Source organism: Heterobasidion irregulare, assembly GCF_000320585.1.
Source record: "Heterobasidion irregulare TC 32-1 unplaced genomic scaffold scaffold_14, whole genome shotgun sequence".
Lineage (NCBI taxonomy): Eukaryota > Fungi > Basidiomycota > Agaricomycetes > Russulales > Bondarzewiaceae > Heterobasidion > Heterobasidion irregulare.
In genome coordinates this window covers 983,449-1,008,361 of record NW_009258210.1, presented here as the reverse complement: position 1 = coordinate 1,008,361, position 24,913 = coordinate 983,449, and the positions used below count along the sequence as shown (strand labels likewise).

General features: G+C 52.0%; 10 protein-coding genes across 10 annotated transcripts; 5 read left to right on the top strand and 5 right to left on the bottom strand.

The window, feature by feature from the left end:
- Window positions 1-1,626: 1,626 nt before the first annotated feature.
- HETIRDRAFT_412829 (uncharacterized protein) lies at window positions 1,627-2,366 on the bottom strand. The gene has a single exon (XM_009555152.1). It carries the CDS (start codon window positions 2,200-2,202, stop codon window positions 1,648-1,650), a length of 555 nt encoding a protein of 184 aa, XP_009553447.1. The 5' UTR covers window positions 2,203-2,366; the 3' UTR covers window positions 1,627-1,647.
- A 414-nt stretch (window positions 2,367-2,780) lies between these two features.
- Window positions 2,781-3,642, bottom strand: HETIRDRAFT_442796 (uncharacterized protein; the record flags this gene model as incomplete). The annotated part of the gene is made up of 2 exons (XM_009555151.1): window positions 3,583-3,642; window positions 2,781-3,512 (listed from the first exon to the last, which is right to left on the bottom strand). A coding segment is annotated over exon 2 (693 nt), but the record flags the coding sequence as incomplete, so codon positions are not given.
- Window positions 3,643-4,895: 1,253 nt separating this feature from the next.
- HETIRDRAFT_391677 (uncharacterized protein) lies at window positions 4,896-6,177 on the bottom strand. The gene has a single exon (XM_009555150.1). The coding sequence runs from the start codon at window positions 6,071-6,073 to the stop codon at window positions 5,054-5,056; it is 1,020 nt and encodes a 339-aa protein (XP_009553445.1). The 5' UTR covers window positions 6,074-6,177; the 3' UTR covers window positions 4,896-5,053.
- A 1,470-nt stretch (window positions 6,178-7,647) lies between these two features.
- Window positions 7,648-11,507, top strand: HETIRDRAFT_447153 (uncharacterized protein; the record flags this gene model as incomplete). Its single annotated transcript, XM_009555149.1, has 10 exons — window positions 7,648-7,957; window positions 8,026-8,445; window positions 8,521-8,645; window positions 8,843-8,905; window positions 8,963-9,506; window positions 9,532-10,853; window positions 10,883-10,959; window positions 11,017-11,149; window positions 11,202-11,346; window positions 11,398-11,507. 10 exons carry the CDS (start codon window positions 7,648-7,650, stop codon window positions 11,505-11,507), a joined length of 3,249 nt encoding a protein of 1,082 aa, XP_009553444.1.
- Window positions 11,508-11,991: 484 nt separating this feature from the next.
- On the bottom strand, window positions 11,992-13,422 carry HETIRDRAFT_332086 (uncharacterized protein; the record flags this gene model as incomplete). Its single annotated transcript, XM_009555148.1, has 5 exons — window positions 11,992-12,145; window positions 12,212-12,498; window positions 12,550-13,099; window positions 13,150-13,291; window positions 13,344-13,422. Coding segments are annotated over 5 exons (1,212 nt in total), but the record flags the coding sequence as incomplete, so codon positions are not given.
- HETIRDRAFT_144687 (uncharacterized protein) lies at window positions 13,401-14,293 on the top strand. Its single transcript, XM_009555147.1, is given in 4 exon segments — window positions 13,401-13,432; window positions 13,474-13,605; window positions 13,660-14,010; window positions 14,029-14,293. The coding sequence occupies 2 exon segments, from the start codon at window positions 13,585-13,587 to the stop codon at window positions 13,942-13,944; spliced, it is 306 nt and encodes a 101-aa protein (XP_009553442.1). The 5' UTR covers window positions 13,401-13,432; window positions 13,474-13,584; the 3' UTR covers window positions 13,945-14,010; window positions 14,029-14,293.
- A 3,415-nt stretch (window positions 14,294-17,708) lies between these two features.
- Window positions 17,709-18,293, top strand: HETIRDRAFT_164819 (uncharacterized protein; the record flags this gene model as incomplete). Its single annotated transcript, XM_009555146.1, has 1 exon — window positions 17,709-18,293. One exon carries the CDS (start codon window positions 17,709-17,711, stop codon window positions 18,291-18,293), a length of 585 nt encoding a protein of 194 aa, XP_009553441.1.
- A 785-nt stretch (window positions 18,294-19,078) lies between these two features.
- On the top strand, window positions 19,079-20,948 carry HETIRDRAFT_67956 (glycoside hydrolase family 43 protein; the record flags this gene model as incomplete). The annotated part of the gene is made up of 11 exons (XM_009554779.1): window positions 19,079-19,258; window positions 19,319-19,340; window positions 19,394-19,440; window positions 19,508-19,623; window positions 19,691-19,791; window positions 19,857-19,977; window positions 20,058-20,155; window positions 20,235-20,394; window positions 20,480-20,488; window positions 20,561-20,659; window positions 20,737-20,948. 11 exons carry the CDS (start codon window positions 19,079-19,081, stop codon window positions 20,831-20,833), a joined length of 1,050 nt encoding a protein of 349 aa, XP_009553074.1. The 3' UTR covers window positions 20,834-20,948.
- A 79-nt stretch (window positions 20,949-21,027) lies between these two features.
- Window positions 21,028-23,043, bottom strand: HETIRDRAFT_57301 (glycoside hydrolase family 79 protein; the record flags this gene model as incomplete). Its single annotated transcript, XM_009554768.1, has 7 exons — window positions 21,028-21,181; window positions 21,256-21,590; window positions 21,694-21,988; window positions 22,056-22,229; window positions 22,297-22,411; window positions 22,517-22,658; window positions 22,720-23,043. 7 exons carry the CDS (start codon window positions 23,041-23,043, stop codon window positions 21,028-21,030), a joined length of 1,539 nt encoding a protein of 512 aa, XP_009553063.1.
- Window positions 23,044-23,238: 195 nt separating this feature from the next.
- Window positions 23,239-24,762, top strand: ppt4 (putative secondary metabolite prenyltransferase; the record flags this gene model as incomplete). The annotated part of the gene is made up of 4 exons (XM_009555145.1): window positions 23,239-23,274; window positions 23,328-24,469; window positions 24,527-24,568; window positions 24,618-24,762. 4 exons carry the CDS (start codon window positions 23,239-23,241, stop codon window positions 24,760-24,762), a joined length of 1,365 nt encoding a protein of 454 aa, XP_009553440.1.
- Between the last annotated feature and the right edge of the window lie 151 nt (window positions 24,763-24,913).

Below are 24,913 nucleotides of genomic sequence, written 5' to 3'. Positions count from 1 at the left end.
ACTCATCCCAATGACGTGACCAGGCGCGACAATCCGCAACACTCCGGTCCGTCGCCGCTCGACGGCCAATCCTCCGATACTCACAACAAGCATCACTCAGGCATCTTGGATGTCGATGAGAATCCAGGTTGACAGTCTATCAAATAATCCATCACTCAAACATAGTGAGTGTGATTAAATAGAGGACATGGGCCCTTCAATGCTACGCTTTTCTCTGTTTCTAATAGACAACATAGAGGCCAATGACTCACAGTCTCACAGTCGTCATTATCTGCTCCCTTGGTCATGTAGAGCCCACAGCCTCGGACCTTCTGAGTGCGAGCAGGTGGACGACCTCAAGCAGTTCTGCGAATCGGTGAAACTCAAATCTCCTTCTTGTTCCGCACGGCCTTCATATGACACCACTGAATACCGATGCTTGCTGTATTGGCATTGTAAGTAACAACGAGTAAGTCAGCCACATTGTTTCCTTCTCTCCCCTCCTCCTTCATATGTCGTGCGTATCGACTAAATACCCAGGACGCGTGCCATGATCTATCAGTTGATAAAAAAGGGCAAATGAATCTGAGGGGCTTCGAGTAACGTCTCTCCTGCACGCTGATGACCGCTTTGATGACCGCTTGATGTCTTCCCTGACCTTTCCCATCCCGACCCCTGAATCGGCATTGTCCAACTGGCACGGCGTGTCTGGTGCGTAACTCCTACACAGAGATAGACGAAGGCCCACTCGCAGCATGAGACCTATACCATCTACGTCGACGATATGTATGTTTTCCTTTATGCCTTGTGACATTGAATTTTCGAGTTGAGGGACTGGCATGCCATGAAATGGAACAATGCATTTGAGAGCCGCGCAGAAACGCGGAAAAGTACTGCTTCATAGGGCTCGCAATTTAACAACAGGCGTAGCGACAAAGATTCTATCCTTCCGGCAGTGTTCGGTCAGAAAACCGTAAAAATATTCCCTAGCTTTGAAATGGAACTCTGAGGGTGAGGCTTGGCATGGATACTGGCAAACACTCATACTACCTTCCTGTGTACTTAATATACCGGAAGGCTAGTATGTCATTGAGCGGAACGTTTCCGGTGGTTTTGAGGGTGTTCGGTAATTTCTCCGCTCGATGGTCACGACGATGTCACGGAGCCGTGGTTGCCGCATTCCAACTCCGCTTCTAGGAGGCCTGGATCATGTTGCTTTCTCTGGATATTTCCAAACGGGCCGCTGGCGGAAATTGAACTATGTTCCTAATTCGTCAAGTGTGACTTTGCTGTCGCGCTTGACGAGGACGATGTTCTGCAGTTCAGCGATGACACTGGATCTATCCTCGGAGAAATTTGCACAGTGTAGATATACCTTATGCTACCTCATTCAAATATTTCCATACAAATGGGACAAGATTGGCTGGCTCAAGTGAGCAAACAGATTTTACCGAACAGGTAATCCTTGAACCATCTCCCCTCCCGTGAACTTCTCAGCTTCAGCTTTTTTTCTGGGACCTCGGTAATGGTATCCAAATAACCTACAGATGTTTTGAAGAAGACCGATTGAGGACTCATCGCTCCTCGAGCTATTACCGAACACCCCTAAATTACCGAACACTATATCAGTGATAGTATCGAGATTTTCCGATCATGTAGACATATCATTCAATTATCGAAAAAGATATCGTCATCAATTTCATCTTCGAACAAATCATTGTCATGCCAATATGGCTCCGTACCCTCATCGCTGTCAACTACAGGATTCTCCTCATCCTCCTCATCCCAATATGTCTCTTTCAATATACAATAAGAAACCTTGTCCATGCCGTGCTTGCACTGATCCCACTTTGTGGGAGATAACACCCACCGCGACAGCTCATCCACCTGCCAAGGGTGGACGTTACAATCTTTGAGATGCAAAGTGTGAAGTGGAAGGTGTTCAACTTCTTTCCGATGCTTCAGCACGTCGACCAGTCCGTTAAAGAGCTCGCAGTTGGCCCTCAAGTCAGCATTCTCGATCCATAGAGACGTCAGGCGGGGCATAAAGGGCGAGTGAAGGATATGCTCGACTTGCGTCGTAGTGTGCAGCGCCCCGATCTCGCTGAGAGGGGGTATGGTGGTCTTGACACCCTCAATAAACCCGATAATCGCTGGCCCGCTGATCTGCAGAACGTGCAGGCCATGCAATTTTGGGGTAAGGGCATGATTCCAATCGTGCATGCTGAGCCAGAATTCTCCCCAGATGCTTAGACCCTTGAGAGAGCTGAGTGGAAGATCGTTGCTGATTCTGATCAGGAACGAAGAGCACAGATCGGATTCGTAGCGCAAGAGGGCGAAGGACATGTTATATTTGACGTGTTTCCATTCCAATTCTGCTCCTGATCCTTCTTCAATATCGGTCGCTGCCTCAAACTCGAGTCCACCACCACCGGGATTCATGACACGGAGGGCGAGGATGGGGGCAGCTTCAGTTTCCAAACTTCCAGCTCCAGGGGTGGTTTCCAAGCAGAGCAATCTCGTAATACCACACATGGCGGTCAAAGACGTTGTGTAGTCGGTCTCGTCATCATGATACAGTTCTGTGGTGATGCTGCTGCTTGAAGGAATGATGAGGTGGCTGGCGAACTCGTAGCAATCAAGTACATTGCCCTCAAGATTGAGGTCTCGTAGATGAAGCAAAGGTACTCTGCGATCAAGGAGGGGGGTCGAATCTGCCTCAAATGATGTCACAAAAGGGAAGACGGGGATAGCAAGAACCAAGCGCTCCAATAATGACATACGGCGGAGTACGTCGAGAAGGTTAAACATGGATGGCAAGGCCATTTCATTTCCGCATCGGAGAGACAGAGAGGTAAGGCTGTCCCGGAAAAGCGGAGATGTCCAGCTGAAATTGCATCCAATGAGCGATAGCTCCTTCAGTCGCGGGACTTGTCCTCCTTGGAATATATCATCAGGAAGAATCATAGTGAACTCTTCTTTTTCGGTGCTATGAGTGAAGGATTCAAGAAGCGGAGCAGGGTGTGCGATCAGAGCAGCCAAGACATCCCGTGAAATTGCAGGCACTCCTATCAAAGAGAGGATGCGGATGCGAAGCAGATGGCTGAGCACTATGCACAGATTCTGACGCTGCGTATGTTCTTGGAAGTTGAGAGAACGGGTGTCGATTTCTAGGGGAACCATTCCAGCCCGGGCGAGCATTACTTGTGTCCATTCCGAGGAAGACAGCACGATGTTGTTCCAAAGCGACGGGCAATTCAACGAGATGCTTCGGAAGAGTCGACATACATGTGTGATTGAGATCCAGGTGGGAAAAAAGGAATGCCTTGGTATTCCATAACGATGGTAGGAAAATATCTGTAAAAGGACTTCCTGCGGCAGCTTTGATATCGGTGCCAGCGCATTCCATTGCACTTTCCTCTCCAGAGTCCAGAGAGCATTTGTAGATTCCATGAAGACCTCTTCACGAGTGGAGTCGTCCGACTCCTCTGCCATGATCGATCCGTGAAAGGCCGCCTACTTGTAATGAGCTCCTTTAGAGAAGCAAAATCTGAATCTATCTTCGATGTCTGTCTTTCGCCAATGGAAAACTCTGGTGCTTACCTTGTTATAATGCTCGAAGTGATATATTCTACGTGCTTCAGGCAAATCACGTTCGCTGGCTGTTAGATGTCAACGCGATCGTAGCGGTGAAAGACTGGTGAAAGTGTCTTCGACTTAGATATCGATGTGATGGCAAAGGCTGATGAGAAAGTCCGCAAAACTCCGAGGCACTCTTGTCTCTTGCCATCCTCGACGACGACGAGAGGTTTGCCGACACTTACAGTAGGAATGTTAGCAGTAAAGCTAGGTAAAGACGTATGGGTCACTCCCCATCACTATCAGACGAGGATGATCTATGCCAGCGCTCTTTGTCCTTGCCCTCAGAGTCTCCATCAGCACCCCATCAGCTTTCTCCATCGACACTTTGTTTGACGTTGTCTCTGCCTCCGTTCACAACATGGTCGATGGACCTCGTCCTCAAGCTCGGTGGGATCCGCACTTTCTGATCGCAACTCTTTGTGCATATACCGCCGTCTATCTTTACCTCCTTCAAGACGTTCCATCTCTTCCACGCACGTAGTCGTATCCTTGTGCACACATCAGTGCATCTCTCTCCTCTTATGCTTCGAATGTAGCAGCCCGATGGCACTCCATGACTCATCTTCCCCGCACAGATGTCGCTATCCTGGAAGCATTCTGCGTTAACCTCCGACGACTGAACGGCACAACGAAACTAAGTGGAGCCCTTATTCCACAGCGCGGAAATTTGGAGTGCATACTGTGCTACGATTTTGCTCGGTCGGGCTTGTCAGGTTTCAGGTTCGAGACCTAGGAATTGGGCCGGAACGCCTGTTTCAGACCTCGCTTAGATGTTGTGAACCGAATCGTGCAGCGTTCAAGGCCATCGGTCTATATCCTGCAGCTAAGTCCATCAGTCGCTTTCAGTAGATGTCAGGAAGTCGATCTTTGAGCGGTACGCCCATCAAAGCGACACAAAAGGTTGGACTTGTTTTCTAGAATAACTTGATCGCATTTTACAGTCCCTCAAAGCTGCAGCGCCTTATAAGTTTGATAATCAAATGGTTAGACTCTATGCGGCCCATCCTCCGTTGAATAATAATGCTACAACAATTTAGAGGGTATCCACGTCGGAGCACGTCGTCGGTACCACCGCTGCTCACCTGGCGCGGAAGGAGGGACACAGAGCCTCGTATGTCACTTTGGTTAAGAACATTGGAGGGTGAGTACGTATTTCAAAGAGGATTCCCCAACAGGAGGATCATGGCACCCTTCGGTTGGTTTCGACTCGGCATGGTGGTGGTGAAAAGTCTTTCACAAAAGAATTATACACAGTGCACTACGATAACAGGTGCAGTCGGCGATGTGGTCTTTAATTCAAATGAAAATGGTAAGTTACACCTTGTTCTACTCGTCAGTACATAACCACCCAGCAATTTTGCTCGAGCCTGCCCGAGCTCGAACCAAGGTACGATGGACATTCTGATACAGGATAAAGCTTGTCAAGATCAAATCAAGATTCTTGTTGTGCTCCTTCTGAACCTTCTTTGTCTTCTCCTTTTCTTGCTTCTTCCTCTTCTTCTGGCCGCAAAAGATCGCCGTCCACGTCATCATAAGACTCCGGCTCCTCACTGGGGCCAAGCGCCCACTTTTCCTCGCCGAACATACCCTCGGGCGAAAATAGGTCCGCTACGTTGTTCTCGACCTCTACGAGCTCGATGTCGTTCAACAGATGGAGAGATCGTTTCGACACAGCACAGGCCCGGAAGGCCAATGCAAACGGTGACTGTGAGATGTCGGTACGTATCTCAAGGGCACTTTTCAGCGTCTCAATGTATGGGCGGCCAGTAGCCTTGTCTAATTGGGCGTAGTCGAGAGACAAATCCGAGAGCTTGGGGAACAGCTTCATTTTCGGGGGCGGTGCAACGTCGGTTTCCCTCTCGACTTCCTTTCCCTTGCCTTTGTCCTTGATCGTTTCAGTATCGTGATGGGCATCGGGTTCGGTGACCTTTTCGGTATTTGACGACTCTTTGGATTCATCCTCTATCGTCTCCTCAACCGTCTTCTTTACCGCGTCCTCTCCCGTCTCCTCTCCCGTCTTCTTTACCGTGTCCTCTTCCGTCTTTTCCCCCGTGTCTTCTCCTGTCTTCTCAACCGTGTCCTCAACCGTGTCCTCTACCTTTTTCTTGTTTCCTTCCTCTGCCGTTTCCTCGACTGCTTCTGATTCTGATTCCTCATCAGACTCCGTGTTCTCTGTGACGTCTTTCAACACGGGTAACGCGTTAATGAATCCGTAGATGACATCGCCGGCAGCTATGACAGTCGTGACGTCCTTCAAGTGGCGGAACGTGCTGAACCATCTGAGAGGCGAAACGCTGTATCGACCTTTGATACATAGTCGCTGGACGTTCTGTAGCGGCAGCCGCCAGCAGAGTGCAGTCATCAGCTGAGCAGCCATGTCGCGGGGAAAGGTTTTAGCTGTGGTCCATTCGATACTCAGGTCATACTGGATCGTCCCTGCATCGAAGCCCATGTAGGTGCCATAGATGTTTTTCTTGGGGATGGAACCAAGGGTGATTTTGAGACTTTTTGGTACGAGTTCGTCGATGACGAGCTGGGTGAGGTGGTCTGAGGGGGTCTCTTCCGTGACATGTCGGTCGACGATTACGGGAAGGACATCGCCACTGTAGTATTCCTCTCCCGGCTGCAGTTTGACTTCTGTGATGAGAGAAATCTTCGCATCCGGGGGTATGTCGATGTTGGTCATGAGGAGGCAGCAACCCAAGTAGTTATCCACGAGTTTGATAGATTTGAGCGATTTGAGAGGAATGCCTCTATCGGCTTCCGCGGTCTCGTCTTGGTAGCTGATAGCGTGCCACAGGACGAGGTGTTCAAGCTGCGGTGTCTTTTCCAGTATGGCGTAGTACTTTGAAAGATCCGGTCTATGGCGGAGGACGACGCCTCGCACTATGAGAGTCGTCAATCCAGCGTGTATGAGGGGCGACGATGCGCTGAGTATACACCCTCGCAATTGAATGGATGATAATTGTGGGACGTTGCCTTGGAATAGATTGTTGGGGAGCCTGAACGCATTGTTGTCCGTAAAGGAGATCGAAAGTTTTTCAAGGATCGGGGCAGGCTTCTCCATTATCAGAGCGATACTCTTCTGAAAGTATTCGCCCTTTGCGCTAAACTCGATGTGGCACGCGCGCTGCATCTCGTGGAGAGCGAGTGTAAGGGAGTGTTTGTTATAATGCTCGAATGCCCAAAGGCTCCCAGTTTTTATGGTAAGCGGCGATTGCTTCGAGCGAGCAATCATTTCGTTCGTCGCTTTGGGGTTGAAAAGTAGGAGACGAGACCAGAGTCTAGGGCAGATCATGGCAATAGCTCGCCATCTCTTGCATACGCCGGCGACAGACAGGCAATAGGGATATGGAGGGGCGTCCAATCGTTCACGCTGTGAAACGTCCTCAATGAACCATGTGTCCGTTGAAGCTAGGGGATCAAAACAGAAGATATGAGAAATCAGCTCGGTCGGAAGGCGCAAGGTGATGTCTTCGCGAGGCTCTCGTTTCTCTCGTTCCTCTCGTTCCTTTTGTCGCCTTCGCTGCTTGCGAGGAGATCGGTTGTCGGGTTTCTTGCGTTCTGAATCAGATAACCTAGCGAGGCACAATATATAGGTGTGAGATATCCACTACAAGGTAGGTATAATAGCGTACTCCAAAGCACTGGCTTGAGGTTGAGACATCTCGATCGAAAGGTGCACAACAGTAGATGATAAGCGTGTTTGTTCGCGATTTAGAAGTTGGGAGTTGTGGTGGAGGTTGGCTCTGAGGAAGGGGGTCTCAGCTGAAGGCTTAAATATGCCACCGCGAGGTCGAACAAGACAAGAGACAGACGTGAGTGGCGCGCGCATTGCCCAAGTGTCACGTGCGCCACAACCGCGTTTGTTACATAATCATTTAGCGCGTCGAGCGTCCACACCGCCATCTCTGCCGCCACCACCTCCGCCTCCTCCTTTCCGGTCCTCTTTTGATTGATCAGGTAAGGCGAGATCGTCTCATGAAGAAGGCTTAAACATCACATATGATAATTCAGGTCGCTCATATGTCAGGAAAAGGGACACGCACACGTTCCCAGAGGACCCTTCACGACTTCGAACTCATTTCCTATGGCCATTCACCGTTCAAGGTGGCGAGAAATGCAGCTCGCTATGATGCCTCCGGGTCAGGAAGGAGGCTAGAGAAAGGGAAGATCCCTGCAGATAGACAGGAGGGTCATTCGACGGGCGAACAATCGCTGTCGCCAGACAAGCTTCCGCCACAGAAACGTTCATCATCACCGACTGATGGTGGTTCTGTGGTGTATGATGGCGAACGAAGGGACAGCAAAAGGGCGAGGCACGATATCAACGACGGTGAGCAAACATATGGCTGGATACTGACGAAATGCGATGTTCCCACACCACTGAACATATCATCCTAGACTACCCAAGGTCCCCCTCTCCGGAGCAGGGTGCTTTTTCGGGACCTTTCGATTTTTCGGGTCTTCAACGCGTCAATGCCGCCTCCAATCATGCGCCCCCACCACCCGAAACTCCCTCTCGTAGACGAACACAGTCCGTTCCGCCAGTCTCCCCAGGTATCCCTCATATCGACCTCAAGAAAGTCCCGCCCTCACCATGGAGAGCTGCTTCTTCATCTCCTGTGCGCCCTCAGCTGCGATTTAGCAGCGTACCCCGTTCAGTTGAACATCGGCACGACATTGCAGATATGGTCGTCGAGCAGCCGGGCGAAGGGGATACTTCGGAACGAACTACGATGTCACCCGTAATGACCCCAGTCACTGATTCTGTCTCCCTTCCATTGCTGCCCACACATAACGCGTCGGATGATGTCGAGCTTGGTGGGTCATCGGTCGTAACGCCTCGAAGAAGAGCCTTTGATACTCTCCGGACACCTGCGAATCACCTACTCACAGTTTTTCATACCGACTCCTCTCTTTTATCGCCTCTTACCCCTCTTCCACGAACGCCTTTCTTTTCTAAGGACCGTACACATATATCAACCCCAGGCAACCATCTTCAGAACGCACCGCTTGCCGTGGTGAGTTGTCTTTCTTGATGAGACTCGGATAACATGATCTACGCGACCGAGGCAAGCATGGAGTCCCTATGCTATTGCTTTGACCTTTGCTGGTAAAAATAGCCCTCCTTTCTGTGCTGACCACGGTGAAGCTGCATCGGTTCCTCGTGACTAGAGTCTCGAGTATTTCATCGAAGTTGACTTCTTTGTCTGCCCAGAGCGCTACTGAGCTGGTCGAGGATCCATCAACTAATCCACAGCATGCGTTAACCTTTGAAGCCGTGAGTGGCATCATTGCTTTACGGGTGACTGCATTGTTCATATCAATTTGAATACAGGATCGTGAGGCGTCTGCCACCCCACGGCCGCTATCAAAGCCTATAGAAAACATCTCTCGCTCGGATGCTATCCCCACAGATACAATTCCGCAACAGACTGATGTAACACCACCGACGAGTCTGACAACATCAGTGACAGTAGTGGTATCTACTGAATCTCCATCCGACGCTCGGATAAGTGCCAATGACCCCGCCACCGATGCCTCTGCTATGGTACCAACAGCCGCCTCACGAATGATCTCACAAGCTCCCATCAGCCGCCTTCCGAGACCCTCAAGCTCACTGTCTCTGCAGAAGTCCGAGAAGAGTGATTCCTCCTTGTCGTCTCTGCCCAGCAGTGGACGCTCTGGGGAAGCGAGCAAGAAACAGATTGGAACAGTTAAGAAGCCACCATCGTTGTTCATGCCAAAGGCGAAAACCAAGCTCCTGGGAAAGATGGCACATCCGCCACCTCGCACGACCCGCCTCATGCAGCAGAAGATGGATGCCGAAGCAAAGGCAGCAGACGTTCCTGTTGCAGGCAAGGCAATCAGTCACTCGCCAGGTTCTTTTTATTCATGTGCGGATAGGTCCATCTCATCCAATTACGCCAGGAGCATCGTCACACAAGAAATCCTTCAGCTTCGCTCAGGCGACCGCATCATCGAAGAGCAAGGCCATCGCGTCGCCGACGAAGAAACCCGTATCACTTCCCAAGCAGCCGTCGCCTATGAAATTCAGTTCACCAGTCAAGCCAGCCTCTGTCGCCGGCACGCAGCGTAGTTTAGTGCAGAAGACCTCACTGTCGAATCTATCTCAAGCGCTCGAAAGGCTGAAGATGCCCCCGCCGCCACGACCAGGGACGAGCATCGGATTTGTGCGCGACGGTGGAGACAACAGCACATTACCTCCCACCTCTAAAGACGACCTGTTCACCAGCGGATCAGATCAAGCTCGCGCAGCGAAGGCAGGTCCGCTGTCCAAACTGAAGCGTGTAAATGCAGTAGGTCATTCTGCCATGCGGTCACGAGCGGGCACTGTTGGACCAGCATCGAGGCCGAAACCGCCAGGCATTCCTGCTGCGGTATTCAGTGCATCTATGGCGATGTCCAAGGATGATGAAGTTCCTCCACCGAAAATCAATGTCCACACTGGCATGATCGGTAAATCTCGGGTCCCAATGTCCCACGTTAAACCCTTGTTCGGCGGAGTGGGAATGGGGCGGGTATTCCAAAAGGTCAGTAAGAAGTCGGGTTTGCCGACAGTGGAAGGCAGCCCGGTGAAGGGCGGATCGGGACCATCAGTACAAGTCGAGGTGACGAATATGCCCAAGCTGGAAGATGAAAGCTCGGGCCCCTCTCGAGCGGCGGAGCAAAACGCTGCTGGCGAAACGGGCAATGTGTTTTCCAACTTACACGTCGGTGACCTTCTTGCCGGGAACAGTGATGCGGAATTTGACCCTCACGACTCTTGGAAACACAACGCCTCACGGCGCGCTTCTTTAGCCTCTCAACTGCTCTCTCAAACTCTATCCCGGGATCCCCACACGCCACCCAACCCTCCCAAAAAATCTCCTGTAGAACCACAAACAGGTCCGAGCTCTACTTCCCCAACAAACGGGAGAGTTCTTCGCTCTGCGAGCGTACAACCATCTTCCGCTGGGACACGCACAGCACCTGGAGCACTAGGAAGGGCCAGCGGCACCGGTGCCCATGTATCGGCGTCTCGGGACGGAGAGTCAGGCTCCGGCGAGAAGAAGGCGGGAGGATCACTGAAACTTTTGAAGAAGTGTAAAATCTTTGTGGACGTGCGGACAGACGACGGCGATGATGCAGGTGGTCTGTTCGTTGACATGTTACGGGGCATGGGAGCGAAGGCGCGCTTTCATCTCCTACATACACAAGCAATCACGGTTGAATTTTCATGCTTATTTGAATTTAGATCGTCGGTCGCGTTGGCTCGTCGTGCACCCACATCGTGTTCAAGAACGGGTTATTGAGCACGCTCACGAAGTACAGGTGACCTGCCTTGCCTTCCCCTTATATATGGGACAACTTGTTGATTCTATCGTACAGAGTGCTAGATGGACCACGCCCGTTAGTGGTCGGCATCGCTTGGGTTGTCGAATGCGTAGAGAAACGCAAGCATGTTGAAGAGGATAAATTCCTCATCGATCTCGAGGGGGTCAACGTCGCAGGCGTCAATAAGGTAAGTCAAATGTTCTCTTGTCACCATCGAAGATTCACATATCCTCTTACAGCGCCGACGGTCGATGCTTCCCAAACAAATATTGCCGAGCTCAATAAGCCCGCCATCGACTTCGAACTTGATGGGGCCGCCTCCGATCCCCTCTGGTTCAAATTCGAATGGAACTCCGTCGTCGGTGGATCGATCTGTGGACACAGGTACGTCTTATTGACCTGTGTCAGTTTCACGTCATCAACTGATCTTGTTAGCGAGCACCGAAGATGCTGCTAACAACAGCCTTCGTGCAAGTGATGATGGAGATGACCTTCCTCCGTTAGAGAGGGCGAGGAGACGCGGGAGTATGATGACTAGCCGGTAACTTATCCGATGGGAACCTCTCTATAAGCAAATGCAGGATGTATGGAATCTTTGATTTGGAAGAAACAGTGTTACATGAGGTCGGCATACGTTAGACATAAGTACATCATAATCTCTGGGCAAATTGGTCTCGTGGATGCACGAAGTCGGGATCTGGAGTGCACGAAAGTACGTGCACACGGACTCGAGGGAGCGGGACTGTCAGACAGATGCAAAAAAACATGGATGCGAAAAAGCAGCGACGATATATCACAGACGAGTTCTATGCAGCCTTAATGTACATCAGTGCAGACAAAAAGGGGACACAGGACAGTTCAAGACAAGTGCGCGATAGGGAAGAGACGATGAAATGGAACGACGAGACGAACGACAAGAGTTGTAGTAGAGAGATAACGTAGGGAGAGTGAGAGACCAAAAGATAGAGATAATGTACAAGACCAACTAAGTGTGACACCCCGACGAAGGAAGCGCATACGAATCTGCTATCACCGACGTGGAGGCGAAGCAGATCTTGAACCAGAGGCAGTGGCCGTATGTGCAACACCTTCTTTCGCTGCTTCCTGCCGGTGTTGCCAGAGAAGCTCAGCCCAAAGCGGATTAGGGGGAATATGCCCGACGAGCGCCTGGAGGACTTCGAGCCTGAGGTAACAAAGGGAAGTTAACGCCAATTCACACCAATAAAATCAATCAACTGTAGGGACGCACCATCTACTCTTTTCCTCGTCCGTATCCGCAAAGAATACGATCTCTTGATCGCGCTTGAAGAACAAACGGAAGGATCGTTTGACTCCATAGACGTCATCGTAGTCGTCGGTAAACGGGCTACGGGCAGTCTGCACCGACGCTGGGCTGAGAGCACGGGACCGCCCCTCCTGGATGTCTTCAACGGCGATGGCCCTGCGAAGGTCAATCGTTGCTGTGGCCTTCTTGGTAACATCGTTGAAGGCGACCAGATTGGCACCGATGACTCGGAAGTGACGTCGCCGCCAGGTCTGCCTAAAGTCAACACTAGAACTCCGAAAAAAAATCGTAGGTAAACATACCGTACAATCACCACCGTTCTGTGTCAAGGTTCCCTCGAAGTATGTTTGCTTATGCCAGTGAATATGACGTAGCCCACGGTGACACTCCTCCAAGCTCTGTGGTTGCTGGCTGGCTGGTATACCATGAAGGGGAGGTAACCTGAAGAACTGCAAGATTAACTCTCCGATTTGCAATGAAGACACTTTCGAGCTCGTTTCCATCCGCTGTCCAATTAGCGGATATGTCGTCTCGAAAAGTTTGGTGTCGCATCGATCTGCGATATCCTTGAAACAGACAAAGGCCCGTGCGAGTTGACCGTCTGTTTTCAAGTAGCGAGCAAGATTCTCCTCTAGTCTGTGAGGTGGTGGTGCAACGATTGGTTTTGGGGCAACCTTCGTGGGCTTCTTCGGGGTCGAGAAAAAGCTTCGCATACCTCCCTTTGACGCCGGAGGTGGTGCTTGTGGAGGTGGTGGGGCAGGTCGTGGCGCGTTCGCCTTGAACTGCGCGACGACATGAGGGTCTCGACGGATCTTCAGAGTAAGTGTGAATTCGAGCTTCTGATGCTCGATTCTAACCAAGCATATCAGCTTTGATCCTCAGTGCGCAGAAACGGTACACACAGTTCGAATTCCTGTTCGATCTTGCTATCTTTGGACAACCGACACTCTGGTGTTGTCACAAAGTGAATGCCGTTGTTTAAAGTGCACGACATGGCTGTCGTCTGCTGAGGAATGGGCACGTCAAGGCCCTTGACGCCGATCACTTCACCAAGGATCAGTGCATGTTCTAGGGCAATCGAGGTACGCGAACTGACCTCGAACGAAGACCTTGCCGTGAGCCTTTCCAGGCTTCTCCTGCGCTCGATATAGCCGAATCTGTTTGGCATATTCGTTCTACGAGGTGCGTTAGCGGACATGCGCTGGGAACGACTCAAGATGACATACCATATCGGACGGCCTGCGCACCGTTCTCCAAGCTTTCCCGCTGTCGACGTCGCCCACGTTGCCCATGTGAGTAACCTTATCGGCATCAGATGAGGCATAAATTGTGCCTTCATGCTCGCGAACATGATATTTCTGGTGTGAGTTGATCATCAAGAGTAGATGATGGTATATGAGGAAATCACATACTCCTTTGCTCGGTCCGCCCAATTTCCTCAGCTCTCTTGCGATGCTATCTGCCAAGGGAACTTCCTCCCCGGCCTCGAGAGGAACCACGTCCAACAGCCCTCTCTCAGACCTACCGGGATCGCCAGACAGTTCCCGGGCCCTTGCCTGCTCAAGGTCCTCTGCATCCCCTGCGCTCATGCTACGTCGCTTGGATGGCCGCCCCTCTACCGCCAGACGTTTGATAGAGTTGACGTGCCGCGGTGGCGTAGCGATGCCCATTGTTTCTTCCTCTTCACGCCGCCGTAGCTCCCTTCGCTTCTCAAGAATCATCTGCTCACGAGTGCGAATGGCATCTTTCGGGGGTGGGGGTGGGGGTGGGGGTAGGGGTAGGGGTGGGGCAAGGGAGGAGGTACTGGCACTTCGACTCGAGGGAGGGCTCACGAATTTGCTTCCAGAGAGAAGTTCTGGGGTTGGCGAAGAGTGTTGTTGTGGGCGATGAGTATAAATCTGAGTGTCGCCGTCCTCGTCTTCCTCCCCTTCGTCCTCGTCCATCCTATCGTCTTGATTTTGATCTTCGTCGCCCTCGCCCTCCTCGTCCTCGTCCTCCTTGTCCTCGTCCATGAGGATATCAAGATCTGCTGGTGGCTCAAACTGTCCAGCCTTGACCCCTTCAGTAACAGATTCCACCCTCACCAAGCCCGACTTCGCTTTCGCCCGGGGCTTACCAACAGGCCTCTCAGAACCCTTCGAGCTCGCCACGTTAGCGACTAACCTATCCAGAGCGCTTCGCACCTCCCCAATGTCCACATGCTCTGTGTCAAAGTCTATGTCAGACATGCCGAGGTCAATCACAGGCCCTCCGCTCGGCAGGTCGAAGTCTAGGCCCTTGAAGTCTGACATGGGATCAGCGGCATCGACAGACATGGCACGCACAGGCAGAGAAGGTCGGGGCGGATCGATGGCCTGAGGTTCGGGATCCAAAGAGATCACGCCATCGTAAGTTGGGTGCTCCCGTCGCATGGCATGCCCGTCGATGGGAGGTCGCACATCCTTCAAGTCGTCGTCGGCGATATTTAAGGTGACATCTGCGGAGTCGCTGGCACCCGGCACCTTCACTGTCTCCTGAGAAGCGGGGTCCATGATTTCTTCAGGCGTCGGGCTCTCTTGGCTCCGCTTTCGCAGTCGCCTCTGGACTTCTTCTCTGCTGATCCGCGGGCTGCGTCCGTTCAGGCTATTCAGACTGGCCGAGGAGTCGCCTCTGTTGCGTTGGAAAGGGGACGCTACTCGGGATGGTATGCCTAGAGGCGAAGTGACCCGAGACGGGAAGACCAGAGGCGAGCCTGCACGCATAGGCATGGGAAGCCCGGGTGACCCAGCACGCGACGCCGGCGAGCCTGCGCGGCCCAATATTGGAGAGGCAACGCGACTGGAGAAAGGGGACTCAAACGGCGACGCGCTCCGACTGCGGGGAAGCGGGATCGGTCGTTCCTCGATTGACTCCATAGAGCGGCGAAGGGATGACATGGAGGCTTTGAGGTTCAGAGGAGATATTGGAGGGGGCGTGGACGTCCGCACGGGATTCAAGTTCTCTTCAGTGGGTGGCTTGTCCTCGGGGTCGACAATCCCGAGCTCTGCTGCTAGTCCAGATAGAGAAACATCAGACTGGTTGAATGACAGGTTGGACGGCTCCATGTCATCCTGCGCGGACCCTGACATGAAAGAAAGCTCAACAATTTGTACTTCTTCCTTTACGTGTACAGAGAATGGATCTGTTGACGCCAACGCCAATTTAGAACGCAACATAAGATGCGCCATAACACATACCTTCGTTATCGTTATCGCCCTTGACCTCGTCCGGCTGCTCGATGCCAAGGTCGAGTTTCGGAATCGAGCCGACTTCGATGGGGCTGGCGATGAGCTTGCCAGCCCTCGCGGGTGAAGGTGATGGAGGCAACAACCCAGCGTCCGCCTCCAATTCGTCAGCTCTGTGCTCGGTAGACCGCCCGAGAGGCAAACTAGAGTTAGGAGGCGTTGCGTCACTCGGGTTACGAGCTCTGGGAGGTGTATTGACGACAGGCAAACCATCGTGCACCTCGTACGGTGGGTCTGATGATTCTGAAGGTGGAGTCGGATGTTGATGATGAGCGGCGATGGTTCGTTCGGCGTGATGTGTCCTCCCATAGGGTACGCCGTCTTCGTTGTCTAGGTCCGGAGGGAGCGCCCTATCTGATGGAGGAGTATGCGGCCTAGATTCATCACGCGCATCTTGCAGCATCGAGTCGACCAGTCCAGTGATGCTGTCGTTTGCATAGCCCTCTTCGTCTTCAACCCCGTGCGGAGGCTCTGGAACACCATAGTCTTCAGAATCAGAGTCGAAGACATCTTCCTCCATCTCTCCTTCGTCCCGATCAAACTCAAGGACATCACACTTCTCGTCGAAGGTGACAGTCTTCCTCCTTTGTCGTTTCTGTACTTCGTTGCCCAAGATCCTGGGGCCATGAAAGCGCTTTGACACGAGAGAGGAGCGGACTGGAGATGCAGAGGATGTAGGAGTGGGGAGATGGACAGGATCTGATTTCGGGGGTACGGGTGGGGGTAGAGGGTCGTCAGAAGAGTCTTGCCTGAACGGACTCTTGGTGACGGGCTCGCGGTCGATAAGACCCTGAAAGCCTCTGGATTGTCGTCGCTTGAATCCGAGAGGCCTCTGGTTTTCCTCTTGCGAGTACATCGAGGTGGGGCGTGCGCGTTTCTCGCCGCTGACGCGACGGGGCGAAGGAACATTGATAGCAGACGAAGGGCGATTAGGAGGTTGAGTTTGTGCTCTGAAGGGGGACTGAGTGACAAGATTACTGTTCCTGAGCTTTGAATACGTCGAGGATGAACGCCTGCTGACTTGCGAGGCGTGCGGGCGCTGCGGTGCGTCGCGCTTGGCGATACGGAGAGGAGTGGTGGGCTGCGGAGGCCATTCTGGGTCTGGGGAGTTTGAAAGAGCGCGGTCGCGTAAGGGGGCCATCAATGAAGAAAAGATAGAAACAAAAAGAAACGCCGTGGTCGTCGCGTGCGTCGTCGAGGTCGTCGCGGACGTCGACGAGAGCTTTCCGTCGTGGTTGAACTCAGCAACTAGGCGTGGGAACCCTGTACACAATAAACTCGTCAGGTGACCGCGTCGCCCTACGCGTCTCGGAGTCGCATCCCCAGCCAACACCGCCCAATTTGGTCTGCTGCGACCGCGCGCTGTCAACAGTCCATTCGTTCCGCTGCCGACCTGCTTGCTAGAGAATCTGGCTCGCGAACGTAAATGGCATGCCGTGCACTCGGAGATCTGTGCAACGAGTTCCTACCCATTCATGCTTTGAGAGTGGACTCCCGCCTCATCCTTGTATCTGCACTTGGAACCGCTCGTTACTCGGGCAGACATATTTGTAAGCTGTCGCTTGTTTGAAGCACCGAGTCATAGCCTGAGGATGCTGGGACCGCATACCAAGAAGAGGTAGTGGGGAAAGTCAAAGCGATAGTTGCTTGAGGTTTAGCCGAGATGAGTAAACATATACTGTACTGACAGACCATCATCGCCGATGACTGTGAATCAGGTTTGATCAGCGAGAATGTCCTCGGAGAGTGCCAGGCTTCCAGACTGGTCGGAAGCGAGAATTCTCGCACATCAGCGCTTGAAGGAGACAGTCCCGGATGATCGTACAACACTCACCCCTTGAGCACTGAGCCCACGATTGTTGCAGAAGACAGACCCATTGGGTCGCTGACGAGCAGAATATTCAAGATCTCGGATGGTAAAGAGAGATCAGTGCTCAGCTGAGACTGGTCGGTCATCATCTCGGTAAAGCGCCACATAAATCACCATGTTCGTCGTTGAGGGAAGATCGAAAGAGTTGGTGTGTCACAATTTGTGCCGTTGATACGCATGGCGTCATGCGAACAATATGGCCACATGAACCCTGATTACATGTATGTGGCAAAAGTGAAAGAGGACCTCGAGTTGATCTATCTTGCGACACAGCGAGGCACATTTCCTTTGAGGTAGACTACGCTGTCAGTCCAGAACAAGAGCTCGGATGTCTCTGATAAATTCCACCGTCGAGTCGAATGGGATGCATACGAGTACACGATGCCTGAGACGGTCTGAGATCAGGATGCGATCGTTGATCGGATGGTTCAGAAACATGTTTTTCACGCTTATTGACACAGTACTGATCAGCACCAGCTATTCGATAGCCTACACTCGAATAATCGAGGTCGAATGCAAAGACGACGATCTACGTGCCAACAGCCTGGCGGACCCTTTGTGTGACGTCAGGAAACGAAAACTCTTAAAAGCCCGACGCGGCCCGGACTACATCTGGCCTTCCTCGCCAGCGCACAACTTGTCCAACGACCTTCAGCGACTATTCTCTCGAGTAGGGCACGAAAACTACGATCTTGCAGCTCTCGTTCTGGTATCTTCTGGTATCCACCTGTCTCTCGAGTCAATCTCCGCCATGAACCCGATCAGGAAACCTGGATCCCTGATTTGGCCGACAGAAGTTCCCATTTTGGTTGACGACACTTACTTCAAGATGTATGATATGTTCAGGACTTTGGTGGCCGTGAAGCTTGAAGCGTTAATTTCAACAAGACCTAGATCGGTGAGGATCGCATGATGAAGCATCCAGTCACGAAATCGGCGCCCGCATGCAGGTAAGTCATCTCATCTATCATCTGACCAGCGCGCCGAGCTTTATGCTCTCTACAGCGCCTGCCTTGAATCAAGTATACTCCCTGCATCACAAGTAAGACTTGCAAGACCAAGAGCGGCAGCCCCCGCGCTCAGCCAGACCGAGCTTACCCTCAGATGATGCTCATGCAGACCAACGGGTAGGCGGTAGTCAGCCTTAGCCAACGCACCATGTCGCCGAGTTTGCTATTCGCGATTGGGACCATCTGATACTCTACCTTGAGGCACTTGAACATGATTAAACTTTGCCGCGGAGAGCGGGATTTTTCTGGAGCATGCGATCTGGTGGCATGCGCTATGACCTAGATCTCTGTCACGGGCATCAACTGACCGCGGCTACACCTTGGCATATTTCTTATTCACCCTTTGGCTCCGAGCTTTAGCCTGAGATCTGGTCCGCAACCTTTCCCAGTTAACCTTCACAGATGGCGTCGCCCGGCGTGCTATGGGATTCTTACTTCCGTTTCCTGACTGCGTCGCCTGCTATCTACGAACAAAATCCCCGTGACTCTCAACTTTCGTGCTCACATACGGAGGTGGAGCAGGCTTTCATCTCGTCCTCGGCGGCAAGGTACCTTTACGCCAGGAACGGCCCGGCTTATTTATCCGCTCTCTATACGGACGGACCGCGACTACCACTTGGAATGCCTTAAAGCACCGCTCTCCCAGTTTCGAATACCCTTTCAGTTTGGGTGACCTCTGACTTTCGATATGTGGTACCTGAAGCCTTTGTTACCGGCCTTCTTGCTCGTCGCATCCGCTGTGGTAAGGGCGGCTGTGGTGCCAATCTCCGACTCCCCTGCTGTAGCGTTGAACAACGCTACGCTGCTTTCGCGCGCCGCGACCTTCCAAAATCCAATCAAGCAGACCGATGGGAGTGACCCGTTCATGGTGCCTGCCTTTGTTTCACCCCTGCTCGTTCAACTCATCGTGACAGCGATCTCGAAATAGGTTTACCACGAAGGCTACTATTGTCGGTCGGCTGATCATTCCATACCTGTGTATCGCTGAGACGTGCTAAAATAGATTTGACAACTACGACTTGGACCAACATCCAGATCACGCGAGCTACTGTACTGACTCCTTGTTTTCTTGAAGTATATTGTTCAAGAGGCTCATCTGAAACTGATATGTTCTCAGACGATCGCGGGTCTAAAGACGGCTACCCCTAAAGTTGTCTGGACGGACAGCACGGCGTCCAGATGCTGCAATATCTGGGCGCCAGAGATTCACTACGTGGACGGCGCGTGGTACATGTGCGTCCGCCCTCTTTCTTTCTTCTCGTTGAATCCTTACGACACACGCTGCTACTGTGGGGAAAAGCTACTATTCCGCCGGCACATCGGACACGTTCGACAACCAGCGCTCGCATGTGCTCAAGGGCAGCTCGAACATCATCTGGGACTCCACCTGGTCGTATGCCAGTGCGCCTTGTTCCATCCCTAGCACAGCCCACAGTTGTGTAAGCTTATGCTGCTCGTTTCGACAGGCCGTCTCGTCATTCCAAACCGCGATACATGGGCCATCGATGGCACCGTCCTCGTCACGAGCAGCGCCAACTACTTCGTTTACTCGAGCTGGGACGGGGACAACCAGTGCTTGTGGATCTCGTGCGTCTTTCACTGCCGGGCCTCTACTCCTGATTTTCCATCCAGTCTGAATTTGTTTGTGTTGTTTGTGTTAATGGCAGACAAATGACCGGCGCCACGACGCTCGGAAACACAGTCAAGATCTCGACTCCGACATACGCGTGGGAGCAGGTGGGCGCGAACGTGAACGAGGGTCCGGGTGTGTGACTCGAATCTCTCTTCGTCATTTCACCCTCTTTGACACGTATACTGACCTTCGCTTGGTAATTTACATTTAGCGCCGCTGTACCACGGCGGGAGGACGTTCATGACGTACTCGGCGAGCAACTGCGCGGGGACTGGGTACTCCCTAGGTCGGCTGGAGCTCACGGGCTCAGACCCGCTGAGCGCGAGCAGCTGGACGAAGTACAGCAGCCCCATCTTCACCTCTGCGAACGGGTGCGTCCCGATTCTCTTCCTTGTTTCGTGCGGCCTTCGTGCGGCGCTGCACACTCATCACCGGCGTTTGGATCGTCATCGACAGTAACTACGAGTAAGCGAGCCACGCTGCCCCACCCCCTCCTCGTGTCGCGCGCATCGACTAATCGCTTGGACTGCGTGCCAGGCCGGGCCACAACGGCTTCTTCCTGAGCCCTAGCGGAGACGAGATTTACAACGTGTACCACGCGTCGTCGACCTCGCCCGGACTGTGTGATGGATCGCGGTACGTTTCCACCATCTTTCCGGGCTTTGCATCAATACGCGGTGCTATTCTAGACCTTCGGTGCTGACTGTGTGCAGGTACACAATGGTCCAGGCCGTTGGGTGGCACTCGGATGGGACGCCAAATTTGGGATCACCCAGGGCGTTGACGGATAATGTGCCCGAGCCAATGTAAGTTTGACTCTAAGATACAGACCACAGTGAGACTTTGGTCTACGCTGGTTGACGTCTATGACTTGTATTCGCACTCGTATCATTGAGCCATGACGCAACAATCCAATTCATTCCTCTGTAGGCGAGCATGAGAACAAAAAAAAACGAGGCAACTGGTGAGTCGTATCTGCGTACAGTCTGATCCACACTGTAACCTCATGAAAAAATGAGCATGATGGCTTCCGTATCGTGAATATCCACACCGTGACTAATCGGCACAGTCTGGACGACCAAATCCCTCTGTACCTTCCCATCAAACGTCTCGTACGTTTGCCCGCCCCAGGTCACGCCTGACGTGGAGTTTGCAAACCTGTGTCGATATTTTCCATCATGAAAAAAGCGAATCACCTTTCACATGCAAAGACGTCGAGAGATTCGACTCACGGAATCGTCAACCTTTTGATCGTCATTGTCGTCGGCGCCATCCAACCATACCCTACAATACTTGGAACGACGTGCACCGATCCCCTAGCTGTATTCCCAACAAACACATTCAGATTCATGAGAACCGCGCGCTTGAGATGCCCGTTATCGAAGAACGCGTAACCAGAAACTTGGGAGTTGCTGATGTCAAGCTCTATGGCTTGAGTGGCGTTCGAGGGGCCAATGGCTTCGGCGATTATGATTGCGGCATAATATTGAGGTTGAATGTGTGGTGCGAGTGGTTGGGGAAGTGCGCTTCCGTCATAGATGGAGCGACGAAGGGTCATCGGTTGTATCTGTCCGTGCGAACATACAAAGAGGAATGATGCGGGCAGTATATGGGTGTGAAGTCAGTCATTCCCTTAATACAGGAAGCATCGAGGAATGAGGAAGGCGTACAAAATTGTGCTTAAATCCGATGCCCTCGTGGAAATAAATCCTCTCGATCCCCAACTGGGATGCAAACAGTGTGTAGTCCAGTGCCCAAAGCGCTGCACCTGCAGTATCGCTGACGTGGGGAGCCCCGGCATATGGATAGCTGTTGGTCTCGCCCAAGATGTATGTAAGGCCTTTGGCATGTACGGCTGCAATATCGGGGGAATACTGAGAAAGATTGCCCCGGATAGCGGGCTTTGACATCACATCTTGGAGGACACCTTGTGGGCACGCGCAGATGTAATGATGCTGAGAGATTCTGTCAGAGCCAGACCCATTGTATCGATTATCGACAGATGTGCAAAATGTGAGAGCGAGCTACTTACGATGAGATTTGAGATCCAGGTTCTGTATTGAGGATGCCCAGCTCGAAGATACTTTGCGGAGAAAAGCCAGTCGTGTTATGCGTAGACTGTGAAAAAGCTGCCCCGAGTAAAGGTACGTTTGACTTGGACACCGCAGCGATAGTAGCTGATACGTTTGTTGCAAACAAAGTCCATCTACAAACGACCCCTTAGTGAGCACATATAGGAAGATCTCGACTCGAAGCTTAACTTTAAGACGTACTTTTTGACGTAGTCCTCGACAGTCCACTCCGGCCTTTTATATCGGTCCGGCTCGTTCCCAATCTCAATTGCTTGCAACATGACCCCTGCATTTTGAACAGCGGACGAGGAGAATGCTTGCACGATCGCCTTTGCCTGGAGCGAAGCAGCGGTAACGTTACGCTGTTTTAAATTGACTCCCCATATCACCTTGGTTCCTATTGAAATCCTTGTATTCTGACAGAAGAACGTGGATAGCAAGGCAGGAGGCTCGCCTGAAGGCAGTAAAGAGGCAAGTTGATAGTACCCATTTCCAACGATCACATTCAAAGCTTCCGGGTAAGGGTCTGTTGCGGTCGCAGGCGGAAAAATTGCGTCCGAGAGCTAAGCACGGTACTCGTTCTGATCAGACATTGTATTCTGGCGAGCAAACGAAAAGCGACACCTTCACGGCGGAGTTGAAGTTCGTCACATCCTCCGAGTCCGCTCCTATCCGCAACCTCGTCGCCTCTCCAGACAGATCTTTCAGATTACTCAGCACATTGAAGAAGAATTCGTTTCTTGAGCCCGGTCCTATCCAATCAACCCAACGATCCTGCTCAATCGAGAAGGAGAGGAGGGATCTGGAGAGTGTCGGCGCATTGGAAGGAGGAGACAGAGGTATGGAGACGCTAATATCTGGAGAGGTGTGCTCGAGGGTCGGCCAGAATAGTGGTGCAAGCAGAGGTATGGCTTCGAAGAGGAATACACGCAGGTTCAAACTAACCATGATTCAAACCTTCACTTCTTAAATCATGTATACAGTTTTCGCGGTCGGATGAACGCCAATAGGACAACAGGGAGGAAAATGGAACACTTTGACGTCTTGTGAAGTAAGTTCTTATACTTCTTGAGCGCTTGAGCTAGTTTTTGCCGAACAGTACTAGCCATTCTTTCCAGACCCTCGCCAATCGTCCCCCCGAACATGAATCCCGATGATTATGATCAACTCCATCGAATTGTGAGCATTTGTTTTCACGTCGATGTGCAGGTTACGCATCGGCCATATCACAGATCAATCCATCATATGCATCCAGAGAGCATCCGGGGGCGGACGATTGGCGATCAGGCCTCCAGTGGTCTCGAATCCTCGCGCCATACCTTCAAGGCGCGCTCACGTATCACGGTGATTATACCTCCAACCAAGTCCAGCAGCATGTCCAGTTTTTTGTCCACCATGTCGCGCCATGGCTAGGTCTTGGGCCTGAACACGATTCCGCCTCCACAAACGCACCAATCGGGCTTTATCGCCCACGATACAAGTCGTCTATGACAAACGACTACACGCCGTTTGAGCTCAGCTGTTGCTGGAGGAACCACGATCAGCGAGGCAAGCCCATCGTGCGCTATGTTGTGGACATAGCCCCTGCTTTCCCCGGGTCATATAGATCCACCTCATTCGAAAACGGACTCAAGGCCATTGAGACCCTCCGGGTTATCGCTTTGGACATCAATGGGATAGATGTTTTTCCAGATCTCTGGACTCACATCACCTCCACGATTATGCACTATGAACTCGACCTTCATCAGAGTTCCTGTCCCATCTGCTCGCCTTCAACCACATTCGTCGGTTTCGACCTCGTTGGTTCCCATACTAAGGTCAAGTTTTACTGGCTTTTACCCTCCTGCCAGACGACCTCTAAGATTCTCGCCATGCTGGATCATGTTTTTCACTCGAGCAGCGCCATCAATACAGTGTTTGCGTCGCCGGCGTTCGTGGATGCATGGCGCATGGTACGGGACTACATTGCATCCTATCCCGATACACTTCGTCCTAGAATGCTTTCCGTCGATGCCACCCGACATCCGTTCCCGCGCGTCAAATTCTATACACGATGCGTCTTATCAGCATCCACAGATTTCGATGCATTCGAATCTCATTTGAGCTTGGGTGGCAAAGTCACCCTCCCAGAGCACTTCATTTCCACTTGCAGAGATCTGTGGAGGTCGCTGATAGCATCTCCAAGAGGCGCGGATTCCGACAAACCTGCTTACTGTCTCCTCTTCTACGAGATTGGGGCAGCCACGGCCAACGAGGCTATCGGTTTGTCGAGCAAGCTGTACATCATGTGTGGCGAAATCCCTAGACGAGATTCGTTCATTGCCCGTCAGTTGCTCGATCACTGTCGCATCTTAGATGGGGCGCCACTGCTACAGTAAGCATGTTCGCTCTCTCTGTCTTGCCGCGCACTAACATAACTGTGTATCACAAGGGCGTTCGCAGATCATGCCGACCCTACGGCTTTTGTGGCAGAGTGAGTGGTCAGAGTGCCTCAAAACCTTCGACTATCTGATATCTTTTAGAATTGGATTGGCGCCGAGAAAAGACAATACAGAGGTAGCCGTGTACCTGAATCCGAGCTGTTTCTCGAGCCATTCATGGGCGGATGGTGAAGACGCCGACGGGCTGTTTCGCAGGATTCGTAACCTCGTAAGCACGACATCATAGGCCAATTTGAACCGATTTGCTTTCTTGTCATCACCAATATTCCCTCGAGATCAAGTATGAGTAGTACCGCTTTTTTCATTCAGTTGGGTTCTCATTACTTCACCATTCGTTCCTATCGGTGCTTCTTGCCCTTTTCTTGTTGACAACATGT

Coding starts and splice junctions, on each gene's coding strand:
- HETIRDRAFT_144687 (XM_009555147.1), top strand. CDS start 13,585: ATGCTCGCGAACATGATATTT. Junction 13,606..13,659: donor TGCTCGCGAACATGATATTT/CTGGTGTGAGTT, acceptor GAAATCACATAC/TCCTTTGCTCGGTCCGCCCA.
- HETIRDRAFT_412829 (XM_009555152.1), bottom strand. CDS start 2,202: ATGCACGATTGGAATCATGCCCTTACCCCAAAATTGCATGGCCTGCAC.
- HETIRDRAFT_391677 (XM_009555150.1), bottom strand. CDS start 6,073: ATGGGCTTCGATGCAGGGACGATCCAGTATGACCTGAGTATCGAATGG.